Raw genomic sequence first — 15,393 nt, 5'->3', positions numbered from 1 at the left:
ACAAGATCACCATGATGACATAGCAGCTTCAGAGAACAGCGTGACTAGGGCTTTTTTTTTTTTTTTTTTTTTTTTTCTCCTCCTGTAACACAGAGGATCTGGCAGACTTTTACCTCCTGACACTGTTTACAGCATATATTGGTCGATACAGTCCCTTATTGCATCTGCTCTGGGAATAAACGAAAGCAGCTTCAAGGCAGTAAGGTAAGTGTTTCTGCATGTTTTAACTGTAATGTTCAGCTATTTAAATGTAGTTGTAATATGAATGTGAAAACATGTCAGGATAAGTTTGCCAATTTGTAAATTGAACACAAATCAACAGTTGTTTAGTACATTTACTTTTTTAGTTTCCCTAAAACGACCTCACATGTTTTGTGCATAAATCTTGCTCTCATTTCGTCTGTTTTGTTTTACTTCAAAAGAAGAATTGATGTACAGTAGAAATATATTTTTAAAGACTTATTCATTCATAGTCTATTAGTAATAGCTCCATAGCACTCCGTTTGTTAAATCATTTTGCTTCATTTCACAAAAAGACAAGGCATCCAGACAGTGAAATATTTAATCAAGTAAACAACAAGAGGAAAATCATAGATACTTTGAATAATGTAGTTAATTTTAAGACATATTTGAAATATCCTATTGAAGCTTATTAATGATACCTCTTATGCAAATTGTGTAAAACATTATGCTGCAGAATTAAGGTATATTTATATTTTATATTACAGTGGGATCATAAATTTATATTTATTTTATTTCACAACAACTTTAGAACTAAGGCAGTATAGGTTCCAAAATAATTTAAATAGTTTGTCTACTCTACTGTAGTAAGCATTTTTTCCAAATTTGTGGATTTGTCATTTAGAATGTTTTGGCATGTCGCCTGAGCAACTTCATAAATGTTTTCACAGGTATTTTACAACATAACTGAGTAGAACAAACACAAGCAATCCATTCAAGAATGCTTATATTTATAAGATAAACATCTAAGAACATATTCTGATGTTATCTTTTGAATTCATATAGTTCAGTGTAACAACCAAGTATGTGTACATGATCTATTTACATCTTACATTTCTGACAGAGAAACATTTAGAACCATGAATGAAAATAAATAAATAAATAAAATAAATTAACTACACTAAATATTTACTTTATTGTGCTATTTTATGTCAGACACATACACTTATGGCTTTGCAATAAGGAATTGGCATTTAATTTTAAATTTTTTGATAAAATCATTCAAAAAAAATTGCTGTCTAACTCCAAATTACTTCCAGGGTTTTGTGAAGCAGTTAAACATTGTATACTCTTTAAAATAACTATGTCAGCCTCAGTAATAAATCAAGAATAATGAATATAATTTATAAATACAAGAGCAATATAATTTGAATTTAAAAAAAATAAGTTTACTCTACTTTATCAGTAAGACTATAAAATAATGAGGACGTATAAAAATGTCATTGTAAATCCAAAGAATGTAGTCCAAGAAGTTCTCTACAGTATTTTATATTTTGAGAACAGAAGCAGTTAGTCTCCTGTCCTTAATGTTTAGTACTTAAATATGACCAGATTTTGAGGTGAATTTTGTCAATGTAATTTTTCTTTCAGAGGAGCTGTACTTACTTATACCAGCAGGGGACTGAAGATCAAGTTTTCATGTTCCCATGCAGTATTAAAGAACAAAGAAAATTACACTGACAAATCACATTTGATTGATTCTCTATGCAATACTTTGTAATTAGGTAAATGTGATGAAACCAACACCATGGAAAAAGATATGCAATACTCCTATTCATCCAGAAGACTTAATCTCCAGCTTAATATCCAGCAGAGGGGCTTTTGGGATGGTTGACCAAATTTAAAAAAAAAAAAAAAAATCCTTTTTCTGCACCAGATCAATAGGCCCTGCTTAGAGTTACTTTAGTTGAGTGGTTATGTGGATTTTATCAAGTTAATAAAAGCAAGCCAATTTAGTTAAAGACTTTCTAGCAATGACCCTGCATTTCAACTTTAGGTATTCTGTGTTACATGAAACAGTGCCAATAGCAACGCTGACTTTTCTGGAAGACTGCCTAGATGTGAGATCAATGCATAGTGGTCAGTTTAAAGGCTGTACGTGCTGTCTCAAATTACTTGAGAGCATGATTTTACTAAGGATTTTCTTAATTGTCTCACTCTTTAAACAGTAGTTGAGTACACTTTCACCAGTGAAAATCAAAGTTAGTTCACTGACTTTACAACACAGAATCCATGTAGGTAGCAAGAAATATTATCAAGATATTAATCTATGAAGATTGTGATATAATAATAAATTAATATCTTATGAAGTATGCCTTTAAAATGTAAGGTGAGATCACTCATATTGTATCACAATAAAATACCCAAAGACACTAAAACATCCTTTAGCTATATGTGATCTAGAAGGCCAACTATGCAAAGCAAGTACTTTATTGACTGATTTATTTAGAATGGTAACACAATGTAATTATCACATTCATTGTTATATATTGACTTTGCAAGGACACTTGCACTATCTGAAGTGCAGTCATTTCAGATCCACTGTAGACCCCTGTTAGACAGAGAGATTATACTCATGCACCATATGTAGTACTATATGTAGTACTGGTTGACAGGTCCAGGAGAACATGCACTATGTTTCTATGAGTTTGTTTATCTGAATATGAAACTTGGTGGAACTTCCTACCTTTCTTTAGAGGAAATGGGAGAATAAAATATTTCAAGCTACTGGAATTTAACAACAAATTATATAGTAGACCATCCCTCTCAGTTTGTAACTTTCCTGACCTTTTTGAACTTAATTGAAAACATCATATGTTATTTAAACATGAGGAATTCTAACATATTAGTAATAGCAATGAAAGCTTGATAGAATTTACATGGAAAAACTATCTCTGAACATGGCCTTCAGCAAAATTGGAAACTCTTCTGTGCCAAGTTTAGAAAACTTGGACATTATCATCCTTATTGTAACTTGATGAATGGCAGCAGTATGACTTTAAAAATGTGTTATTTGCAACAGCAGAATAACCTGCAGTTTCACACTACAAAGGAAGTTTATAACAAAACAGGGACTGTAAGTTTGTAATAGCAACTGTGCATTACTAACAAAGGAATACATTTTTATTATTTAATATCTTTATATGGGAAGCCTGAATTGATTAGCTTTGAATCATAGTCTTTGTGTGCTAAAATTTCAAATATTGATTAAAAAAAAAAACAAAAAAACAACAAAAAAAAACAAAACAGAATTGTAACTTTTTTATCCCCCTTCACTACACAGGGACAAGACACATTGAAAAGATGACTTTAAACTCACTGCACATTTTTCTGGTATTGATTAGTGGCATTTTTTGCCAGTATGACTATGGTCCTGCAGATGATTATGGTTATGATCCTTTTGGGCCATCCTCAGCAGTTTGTGCCCCAGAATGTAATTGTCCTTTAAGCTACCCTACTGCAATGTATTGTGACAATCTTAAACTGAAAACCATTCCAATTGTACCAAGTGGAATAAAATACCTTTATCTTCGAAACAATATGATTGAGGGCATTGAAGAAAATACATTTGATAATGTAACAGACCTACAATGGCTTATCCTAGATCACAACCATTTGGAAAATTCAAAAATTAAGGGAAGAGTCTTCTCTAAACTAAAGCATCTGAAGAAACTTCACATTAATTACAACAATTTGACTGAAGCTGTTGGACCACTCCCAAAAACTCTGGATGACCTGCAATTAAGTCACAACAAGATCACAAAAGTTAATCCCGGTGCACTTGAGGGGCTGGCAAATCTGACTGTCATTCACCTCCAGAACAACCAGCTGAAAGCAGATTCTATTTCTGGGGCATTTAAAGGACTGAATTCACTTTTGTATCTTGACTTAAGCTTCAATCGACTCACAAAGCTACCAACAGGACTGCCTCACTCCTTGCTTATGCTGTATTTTGACAATAACCAGATCTCCAACATTCCTGATGAGTATTTCCAAGGTTTTAAAACCCTGCAATATTTACGTTTATCCCACAATAAATTAACAGATTCTGGAATACCAGGCAACGTCTTCAATATCACATCACTGGTTGAGTTGGATCTCTCCTTCAATCAGCTGAAGAGCATTCCAACTGTCAGTGAGAATCTTGAAAACTTCTACCTCCAAGTCAACAAAATTAACAGTGAGTTAAATTTGCATATTTTCATTTCTGTTTACCACTACCTAGACACTAATGGTTGATGCAAGTATCTGGAAGTGTAGTTCAACCAGTTTAAATAAATGGTACTGACTATCATTTTTCTTACTGTTGCTTGCATTGATATTAAAAGACAGACATTTAGCTATGCAAATTAATCTTAAAGATACAATATTCTATTTTCATACATATATGGTTATTATTTGCTAAATACTCATCTCAGGTACACTGAAGCACCTCTATCAAAATCAATGGAGTGCACATATACAATTTAGAAAATAAACAAACAAACAAAACTCTGGGAAAAGTTTAATCAGTGTGAAGGATAGTCATAATTTGTAAGTCAAAAAAAGATAGCTGAGAATCAAACTACAGTATGTGCAACCTTTCAGAAGAGTGTCAGTGAAAGTGCTGGAGGAGAGGAGAAAACAAGAGTACAATAAATACTAGTATAAACACTTGTGATACTAGGCACAAGGCATAATGAAAAAGACAATGAAAAAGCTTATATACATACATACATACATACATACATACATATATATATATCTTTTTTTTTTTTTCTCCCATTTCCTGCCCTTCCACCTAGCAGATCCTCATCCTGTTTTCTGTTTTTAATTCTCATTTTCCGCATCAGATGATTAGGTGTCAAGTTTGTCTCCATTCAAACATGATTTTAAAACAGTTCTTTCTAAAATCAATAACAGCCACACCTTGTACGAGGTTTCTACTGAGACAGAGCTTTTAGAAGGCTTTCCTAATCCTAGGATGGAAAGGAGATACTATAAAGCTGGGCCAACCCCACCTTCATGTTAGAAGCTCTCCAGCTGGATCTCTGTCAGCAGTGGCCTCTCATGTAGAGGTAGTAAGGTCAATACAGCATTTCTGCTGGAAGACTTACATCATCCTGCTAGCTAGCATAAACTATAAACCATAAAATCCTCATCTTCTGATCTGTATCCATCAGGGGTCTAGGATACCAGTTAGCTAAGAAACATTTTTTTCCTTACTCAATACAGACTTAGCCTTTGCAGCAAAATATTTTAATGGAGATCTTACCAGGGAGAAGGCAAGACCTTTTGTTTGTTATTTATTGTTTCACATGTTCCTCAATATTATGATTTTTTTTTCCCCTGTATCTCATTTCCTTTCATTTCCTTGTTTTGAAGAGGGAAAAAAAATGAATTAATGCTTCCCACATGAGGTACTACATACAGCAACCTGTAGAACTCTGTCAGACACTCTCTTTCCTAAAAGAGCTGTTGATATTTAATTTATCCTAAGATAAATGAGGCAATTTTAACTGATTAGAATGGCTTTTCTGAGCCTTCTGCAAGATACCCAGGTACCAACTTTGTTTTCCATTCATGTTTCCAAGGACTTCTAAACAACTGTGACAGCAATATACTTTTCAATGAAAGCTGTATTTCCAAAATGCTAGTCAGCAGGAGAGGGTGAGTGTAAGGAGCAGGACAGGCTACTGCTGCACTTTCATTGCTACCATATGGAATAATGCAAGAGAGCTCTGATTTACTCTTTTGCCTGAAAAAGAAATGTAGCAGATTTTCATAATAGATTTCCTTGACTATCTAATTTCACAGAAAAGATATTGTGTTCCCTAATATGCTAATAATCAACGTGGGACAAGCAATAATCATTTCTTTTTAAGGAGATACTATTTATGTGCTAGGTTTTGCTCAGCTTTTCCGTTTAAGTGTAATGATGTAATGAAGTGTAATGTTATGTGCTAGTTGGATCTCCAAGCGAACATAAGACCAGTGCCTTTGCTCTCTTCATACCTCAAACTCAGAATGGATAAGATTGAATCTTCTTTTTTAGTATGTCTTTTTAAATAATTTCAGGGTGGAGTTTCCTGATTAATGACAACATTGGTTTACTCCCATGCCTTAGGATTGCATTGGGATTAAATACATATTTGTAATATTTATTATTATATATGTAGATTGCTCAAGGCAAAAATACACTCTGTAGTTATAGAAATCAATGAGGATCAGTGAAGAGGGTCCACAGATGGACTTCTCCATATTTTACTTATGAAGGATTAAGGAAACAGTGGCTTCCACATGAATTCCTAGCAAGAAGATATCATATGAATAGAGTATTACAAGGGGAAACTTGAAAATGTTCAAAGGGACAGTCAGTAGACAAAATATTCTGCTGGATCAGTAGCTGTACCATAATTTTAATTACTATAAACACAGTTAGTTGGAGAGATACTTCGTGGTATTTTATCTGAAATACTTTAGCAATACCAAAATGTTTTTTTTACAGTGGCTTGTACAGTAATGACTCAGATACAATTACTATGGGACCACAGACCAGCAAAGGTGACTAGGACAGCTGATCCCATTAATCTTTTCTGCTGTATTGCACACCTGAACAAAAAATCTTAACACTATTAATCTTCTTCAGCTTAAGGCTGCTTGTAGTCCTGATGTGCAAGGGATATACTCTTGCCTAGCATATAGTCAAAATAAATTCTGTCTAAAAAACTTAAATATTTCTATGGTCCTATTTTTCTCTATGGGTATCCGAGAGCAGAGGGCAAAACATTCTCCTGACTTTTTTATATTTTTTCTCTCTCTTTAGATATTTCTTATTTAAATATTGTTAAAACAACAGAATTTCTCCTGGGAACAGACACATTTAGTGAGAAAATAACTGTTCAGGTGGAAATCCAATTTTTACCCAATCCTTGTAACTATCTCTTTGTCTGACTCATGCAGAAATTCTGAGTAGGGAAAACATGAATGTCATACTAATAGCAGAATTCAATGTTCTTTACCTCTAAACCTTAATACTATTTAATCAGAAAGATATTTGAACAGGAACATCTGAAACATGAATCACTTCAATAAAGGAGGAAGTAAACTAGTAATGTCTTATGTGCTTCAGCTTCACAGGTTGCAGTTTCCATACAGAACATATAGAACACATTGGGTGCACTTCCAAGAAACACTTATCTAATTTTCTGCTAATATAGATACAATTAGAAAACAGATATTTTTAATATGCTTCTTACAAATGACAATTATATGAACTGCATAATAAATTAATTCCCAAATACATGCACTTTACACCAAGAAATGGAACCAAATATCACTGAAGTCCATGACAGAGTTCCTTTGACTTCTGTGAAGACTAAATCTGAATCTACTTGCAAAGTTGTCTCAATCTCATAAACGATCTGCACAGCTGGGTATTTTGGTAACACTAATAAACTTGCTTACGTGCACAACATTTACATATGAACTTGTGCTCAAAAGTAACAATATGGTAAACAAAGAAGTAAATTTTGAAAACTTATATATATATATGGTCTTCAATAAAATTATATTTACTGTGTCATTTTATTTTCCATTAAAGACTAGAAAACGAAAAACATATATATTAAAATTCATGTTTATTTACCAATTTACAAATTTTACCCAAACAATCTCCAGAGACCTTGGCCTAGATAATAAATGGTTGAGGCTGTAGGCCAAGCAAACTTCTTTTCATACAACAAAATCTACACAGATCCAATCTTGTAACTTTTTCTTAGATTGCGTGACCCTATCTCATGAGAATCATTAGTTCACTTCAGTGGGTACATTAACTGGTAAAGTATTAGAATTGGTCTACAAGTTTAATATTGTACAATATTCCAATCTGGACTGCCCGATACTTGTTCCATTAAGAATGCCTTTTTTATTTCACCCTTTCAGAACAAGGTTGTAAAATATTCAAAAATCAAGGAATTTTGTTTTTGTTGTTTTTGTTTAGTCTAAAAACTCTTGGTGATCAAGATCTAACACGTGAAATACATTTCCTCAATCTCCACATAATATTCCTTACTTTGTGAAAGATATGCAAATATTTACCCTTTCTTTGACATCATCTCTCTGTCTCTAACAAATTAACTACACTGTCATTCTTTAAAGATCTGCCTTTAGAGATGGGTGTACACTTATACCTAGTTTACACAATAAATATTTCATCAAGTATACAAGATTATTGTAATGTCAGTTCTGGAAAAATCCAATTGAGGTTAAAGTAGAGATATCAAAGATATCCACTTCCTCTTCCATTAGTACTACAACTGAATGTAGGTCATCTTGTTTTCTTAAATGAGGTAAATAGTCATGCAGAAAGGATATATAATGTGGTATTTTCAAAAACCCATGAATGACCTATGACCTGTAGTCAAAAGCGTTTTTGATTTTGAGAATCCTACCTTGATTTCTCAGAAATTATGAGAGCTGATCCTCTGTACCACAAAAGCATTTAATAACGTTTAATCACTGACAAAAAACTTAAGAAGATCAAGTCTCTCAGATTGGTTCTTGAGTGGTGACAGTGTCTGAATCAAAGGGAACTCAGAGAAGAATGAAAAACTATGTTTGCAGAGTTACACAATGTGGTATACAGTGGACATTAAGGTAATCAGGAGATTCTCTCCTGAGGACAAATCTTTTCTGAATGACTGAGGTATACAATTCATGGATATGAACTTATGTATACCGAGCACAGAATTTCTGTTTCATGCATTTTTTTTCTGCTTACAGTTAATACTGCTCATAACATACAATTTCCACTCATAGCCTGCCATATTTCAATTGGATGGAAGCTATACATGGCATGATATGTGAACTGCAATAAATATAAATATTTTTACTTTTTTTTTTTTTTTTTTTTTTTTTACTTTTATACTTACCTTGCAGTCCTGCTTTTCTGGAAAGGTTCAGTTATACGATTTAAATGTCCCCAGCCCAAATTTCATTTTAAAACTAGTAAATTAAAATGAAACATTCCAAAAATAATATTTTACAAACATACTCAGGGGACTGCCTCTTCATATGAATAAGATTATATTATGTACAACTTTTCCATAAACTTATCCCTTCTTTCCTTCTTATTCTTTCTTTCTTTCTTTCTTTCTTTCTTTCTTTCTTTCTTTCTTTCTTTCTTTCTTTCTTTCTTTCTTTCTTTCTTTCTTTCTTTCTTTCTTTCTTTCTTTCTCTCCCCCCCTCTCTCTTTTTCCTTCCTTCCTTCCTTCTTCCTTCCTTCCTTCCTTCCTTCCTTCCTTCCTTCCTTCCTTCCTTCCTTCCTTCCTTCCTTCCTTCCTTCCTTCCTTCTTCCTTGCCTTGACATTTCTTTCTTTTCTTTCTTTCCTTTTTTTTTTTTAAATGCCAAATTGAGCCTCTAAATAAAATCTGAAGACTTAAAAATTAAATAGATGCTGGAAGCACACAGCACTTGAAATACCCAATCTTTAAATTCTGAACTTCTCACAATTAATGTGAAGAAGCTCTCTAACAAAACCCCCTGAAGTCCCAGTAAGCCCAAGTAGAATGATATAAGCAGAGACACACAAAATATTGAAATAAAATAAAATAAAATAAAATATAGAACTCCCAATTTCTAAGATAAAAAGAAAAGGCAGAAAAATAATATTTTTATCTCATTTGTCTTAATTATTTGTGCTTTCTCTTACTCGTGTCCCCTTTGTTTCAGAGTTCCCACTGAGCAGTTTCTGTAAGGTTGTTGGACCATTGACCTATTCCAAGATCACACATTTGCGCCTGGATGGAAACAATCTCACTCGGGCTGACCTGCCACAGGAGATGTACAACTGCCTTCGGGTGGCTGCTGAGATCTCACTGGAGTGAGATGCCTCAGAATCTTAGATTCCCTTCTAGGTGGTCATTATTACATGAATTACATCAAGATAGCTCTTTAAAATTAAAATATGCCTTAAAAAATATCAGTCTGCATATTAACCATTCTCTTTGTTAATATTTAGCATGCAACACTAAGACAACAGTAAAGAAATGTGTGCATACTTTTACAAATGCTTGTATTTAGGAAGCACAAGACTGACCAGATGTGGTGTAAAATATGCCTTCATCTGGTTAGTTAAATTGAAGGAAAACATTTGGCCTCATAGAAATCTACATCCATGCATGCAGTATGTGCCATCTGGTATCAGACATAACTACATAGTCAGATGGGCTTCATCAGAGCGTTGAGCAGTATGGGCTAGCCTGTGTAAATAGAAGATTCTCCTGCAAGCAATCCAGCATTCTTAATTATTCATGCCTTGCTCATATTACCAATCTCAAGGGAAAACAAATGATTTAACAATATAAAAACAGTTTAAAATATATGAAAATATCTTTCAGAGACCATTACAATATACTATTAATGGAATATGTAAAAGATAACAGGATGAATATTTTTTCAGGTTAAAAATTGTTTATTTTATTTTATTTTTTTTTGTCATGTTTCATCTAAATTTTCATGGCAAGATTTTAATCTATTGCTGGTAAAATTCTTATTTCAAAATAAGTCATATATACAGGTATTTTTATTCAATTACTTGCATGCTAATATTATCCAAAATTGTAGAAAATAAAATATAGCAAATAGTATTTCTGTGCCAATATCATTGTCAACTGTGTTTCAGTCTTTTATAAATTAAAAAAAAAAAAAAAAAAAGGTTAAAGTATGATAATCTAAGCTATTCTATTTTGCAAAATTTATTGTAAGATTAAATAAACTGTTTTCTCTACTTTCAAGTTTCAATATGTTTGTAAAGATATAGTTTAACACTGTACTTGTGTTGGTCATTAAGCCAATGTCTTATGGAGTTTGCAGTATGGGAGTCACAGAACCATGCAACAGTGTGAATTAATTCATCAATGTTGTCAAAAGAACAATAAAATCTCTCAGAAACTGCAGAAAATAAGTAAAAGGTAAACATAGCTATTCACAATAGAGAAACAGTAGTATATTCTACCTGGGAATGAATAGTCCAAATATTGTCAGCATTCTGGAACACACGTTAAAATAAATGTAGATGAGAATTATAAATAGTTTGTTTGCAAACACAGATAATCCCAGAGGTACTCCTTCCCCTCCAAGTACTAGGCTATTAAGCACTCAAACAGAAACTTACAGTTTCCATAGCAAAAAGAGAAAATATCACCTCTGGAAAAAATGCAATCAAATAAAATAAAGAAAATAACAAAAAATCTCAAACAACAAGACACCTTAGTCAGCACCTTGCCAGTTGCAAGTGTTCAGAATCAATATGTAATCCCAAGGAACCCTAAAATTAATAAAAAAAAATTGAGGTGCAGGAGACATTTCCCTACTTATTTTTGTCATTCGGAATTCAAAAGTGTTATTACTTTTATGTGCACATACAGGAAGGATTGAAAATAACCTTTGCTTCAAGTAAGCTAGAATTTTCATAAAAGTCTAAAGCTGAATGAAGAATGAAGTCTAAATCTGGGAGTTTTGTAAAACATAAGAATGGAGATCATTATGGAACAGAACCTAGGAATTGTAAAATGAGAAGAGAAAGGAGTTCTTCGCCAGGGGAGTTTTAGGTTAGATGTTAGGAAGAACTTCTTTACTGAAAGGGTTGTTAGGCACTGGAACAGGCTGCCCAGGGAGGTGGTGGAGTCACCATCCCTGGAAGTCTTCAAAAGACGTTTAGATGTAGAGCTTAGGGATATGGTTTAGTGGGGACTGTTAGTGTTAGGTTAGAGGTTGGACTCGATGATCTTGAGGTCTCTTCCAACCTAGAAATTCTGTGATTCTGTGATTCTGTGATTCTGTGATTCTGTGAGTGCCAAAAAAATATTAAAGAATTAACAAGTAGAGAAGGTTATGGGAAAATTATTCAACCACTTCCATAGATTTTTTAACCCAGATGTCTTTTTCACAGAAAACACTGAACACTAGGACTTCTGCAGCACAAACCAATACTGAAATATATTGCCACTCAGCTGTGATCTAGCAAACAGGACAGAAAAAAATCTTTTCATTTTTTTTTTCAGTGAGTAATTTTTCTTTGTGCAAAATGAAACTGTGAGCAGTGAGACTGAAAACAGTTCACCTCAAGACAGATTAAAACCTCTTACTGAGGGTACTTTCTGCATAGCCAGTTGTTACATATAAAACATCCACTGATGTTCACAAGGTCTTTTATTCAAGGGACACAAGAAAGTGAAGCTCACTGACAAAATATCAAATTATCAAATGATACCAGTGAGCTTCCTCAGAAACTGGGAAACCTTTATCTTGCAATAAGCACTTGGACAATTAAGAGAAAATAGTATTTGGCAGCACTGTTTTGTGTTGAATAGCTCTTTCCTATGATTTGGAAATTCCCTAAAAAACTAATAAAAATACAGAACATGATGTCCCTCCACTAAAGGAGAAAGGGGACATTATATCCTGTATCTCTTTGCTCTTATATTGTAAACCACAATAGCATACTTTTGCATTAAGTGGTCATTTTAATCACTATGAAGATTGTTTAAATTCCCAGTCCCTATGTCTAGGAGAAGCAGATATACAATGATATATATTATGTACCTTATACTAAGGTGCATCAGTATATTTTAGTTCTCATTTTATGAAAATTACATAAATAGTTTTGTAGGCACTGGACAGAAATATAGGTGTTCAGTAATCCTTAATAGAGCTAGAGGCTTAGAAATTGAGTCACTATAACTTGCAATTTCTGCTCTTTCTGGAAGGTAAGTTGATGGAGCTTGGTTATACAGGCTTCAGCACCCTGGATACAGAAAAACGTGTTGCATACACCCTTGTTCTCTCCTAACCTTGGTCATATTATGAAATACATGTATGTACAGGAGCAAATCTAACTTAAAAGTAAGCAGACATTAATGGATAATAACACAGCTGCAGTAGTATGGAGATAATGAAGTCTGTAAATTAGCCTGAACTAAACTCTTTTTAGGACTACAAATAGGCATTGGGAAATGTTCTCAGATATATGGTTTAATTTTTAGGTGGCCCTTTGTGGAGCCAGGAGTTGGACTCAATGATCCTTGTGGATCTCTTCCAATTTGGGATATTTTATGATTCTATGAAATCATGAAAACCAGTGAAGCCTCCCTGTTATCTTCAATATAAGAAGATCAGAAACTTCATAATTGTACAGACCTTCTATATAAAAATTACCCTAAAGGGCCTATCATGTTTCCTGAAAATAACTGCCTTAATGACCACAGTGCACATGAATTCCTGTAGCTATCCAGGTATTTCTAAATTAGAAAGAGCAGATGAAAGTTGTTTTGCAGAAAATAAAAAAATAAATAAAAGAAAAAGAAACAACATTATTTATAATACCAATTATGGCAATAACTGAGATGGTGGTAATATTTCCATTATAAATTGTTACTTTTACAGTTTTATAGTTATGACATAATAACATTTTTGTAATTGAATTTTACTATTGCTGGACTCATCTCAATTCCTAGTATAAGTATGAATTTAGTGACTGAGAAACTCATAAAAATGATATTAACATTTTCTTTCTTTTTTTTTTTTGAATTTATTAAAAAAAAAAAAAAAACAGGCAATCTAAAAAGAAGAATCATAGGTCAGAAAAAACAGGCGTTCAAGTGCAAAAGTTGTCTTTAGACCTAGGCTGTGAATTTGGTTCCCATTTTGAATCTGGGAGAGGTGAGAGTTGTCTCTGTCACAAAGAGACGGAGTGAAGGAACAAATTTTAGGCTAGGGAACAAAATGTCTATTGGAAACATTTATTCTAGGTAGCACAGTAGTTTGACAATAAATGTAATTTTATTTGGAAATATCCCAATACACTTGGCAGAAGGAATCAAATCTATCTGACTGCTTGTGGTTATTGTGACTTCTTTACGTTCTCTCAAGGTGTTATAACTTTGTGTACATTTCTACAGGTATGTATGGTCTACCAGAAAACCCTCAGTTTTACCAAAAGGGGATTAAATAAGTGTCTGTTCAGCATAAACTAAATTATTTTGAAAAATGGGGACAAGAAAGTAAAACATCTTTAAGAAAGGCAGCTTTAATTTTTGTACCTACAACTGCAATAAACATCCAGTGAAGAGGCTAGGAGCTGTGAGGTTGTAAAAATAAATAAATAAATAAATAAAATTCCAGTAGAGAGCCACAAAGACAGAAAGTGCCTGTAAGAATGTCCCTCAGTCTACTTTTTTTTCTAAGCAATGTGAGTTCACTTCCCTTTGTATCCATGAATATACTATATACCTCAGACCAAGAATCTATTTCAGTCTTCCACTGGCAAAAAAACACTGTAGAACAATGAACCAGATTCAGGGGTGCACAAAGGACAAGAATGCAAAGGAAAAATTTCAAAAACAGAAATTCAGGCTGGACAGATGAACAACTGCTTCAAAATGAGCGTATAAACACTGACATGGGTTGCCTGGGAAGGCTGTGGACTCTCTGTCCTTGGAGGTTTTCATAACCTGTGTTGGCATTGCCCTGAGCTTTGAAGATGAGGTGGAACTAAATGACCTCCAGAGTTTCCTTCAAACATATTCATATTGTACAAGAATATGTGATTCCAAGAATGATGGTAAATAATAGAGAAAAAATATCAATTTTAAGAATCATCACTACAGTTGAAGAGTTTTGTTTTAAATTCATGTGGAAAATTTATCATTTCGCATTCCAGTCTATAATTCAGACTCCCCTGATACTTGCAAAATCATAACTCAGCTAACATTTGGATATATATTCCATAGGTTAGAACTGTGGAAACTTTCATTTGATACCCAGATGCCTACATTTGGCTTGTACAAATCTGTTTCCATTCTGACACTTGTGAACTACTGAGTACTAGCAGTGAAGTCAGGGATCCAGACTATCTAACTCTTACATGTGGGACTGCACTGTCAAAAATGCTTAGATATATATACAAAATAATGTTGTGAGTCTTAAGGGCTACCGCCCCAATGGGCAAAGTGCTCATGGGAGACATTCCATCTGAACAAAAGGAAAAACCTCTTTATTGTGAGGGTGACAGAGCAGTGGCACAAGTTGCACGGAGAGGATGTGGAGTCTCCTTCTCTGGAAATACTCAAAAGTTATCTAGACAAAATCCTAGGCAATGTACTCTAGGGAACCCCCTTTGAGAAGGGAGGTTGGACTAGATGATCTCCAGAGGTCCCTTCCAACCTCAATCATTCCGTGATTCTGTGACATTTTGGTTCTCACTTTTTTTGCATATTTAGATTTTGGATAAAAAGACTCTCTATTGTAAGAAAATAACTTAATCAAGAAACTATATGAATTTCATGGATAAATCTTTCTTAAAGCTTTTCTACTTAATGTGAATAGTTGAA

General features: G+C 33.5%; 1 protein-coding gene across 1 annotated transcript; it reads left to right on the top strand.

Annotated features, from left to right (window-relative positions):
• The first annotated feature begins 45 nt into the window (after nucleotides 1-45).
• On the top strand, nucleotides 46-10,790 carry LUM (lumican). The gene is made up of 3 exons (XM_068668076.1): nucleotides 46-204; nucleotides 3,305-4,201; nucleotides 9,734-10,790. The coding sequence occupies exons 2-3, from the start codon at nucleotides 3,325-3,327 to the stop codon at nucleotides 9,886-9,888; spliced, it is 1,032 nt and encodes a 343-aa protein (XP_068524177.1). The 5' UTR covers nucleotides 46-204; nucleotides 3,305-3,324; the 3' UTR covers nucleotides 9,889-10,790.
• Nucleotides 10,791-15,393: the final 4,603 nt, after the last annotated feature.

The sequence above is a fragment of the Anas acuta genome, chromosome 1 (assembly GCF_963932015.1).
Source record: "Anas acuta chromosome 1, bAnaAcu1.1, whole genome shotgun sequence".
Lineage (NCBI taxonomy): Eukaryota > Metazoa > Chordata > Aves > Anseriformes > Anatidae > Anas > Anas acuta.
The sequence above is the reverse complement of the archived record's forward strand: the minus strand, read 5'-3'. Positions and strand labels throughout refer to the sequence as shown.

Bases quoted from the DNA above. Each gene is read 5' to 3' on its own strand.
- LUM (XM_068668076.1), top strand. From the start codon at position 3,325: ATGACTTTAAACTCACTGCACATTTTTCTGGTATTGATTAGTGGCATT. The intron at 4,202-9,733 runs GTGAGTTAAATT...CCTTTGTTTCAG, and splicing joins CCAAGTCAACAAAATTAACA to AGTTCCCACTGAGCAGTTTC.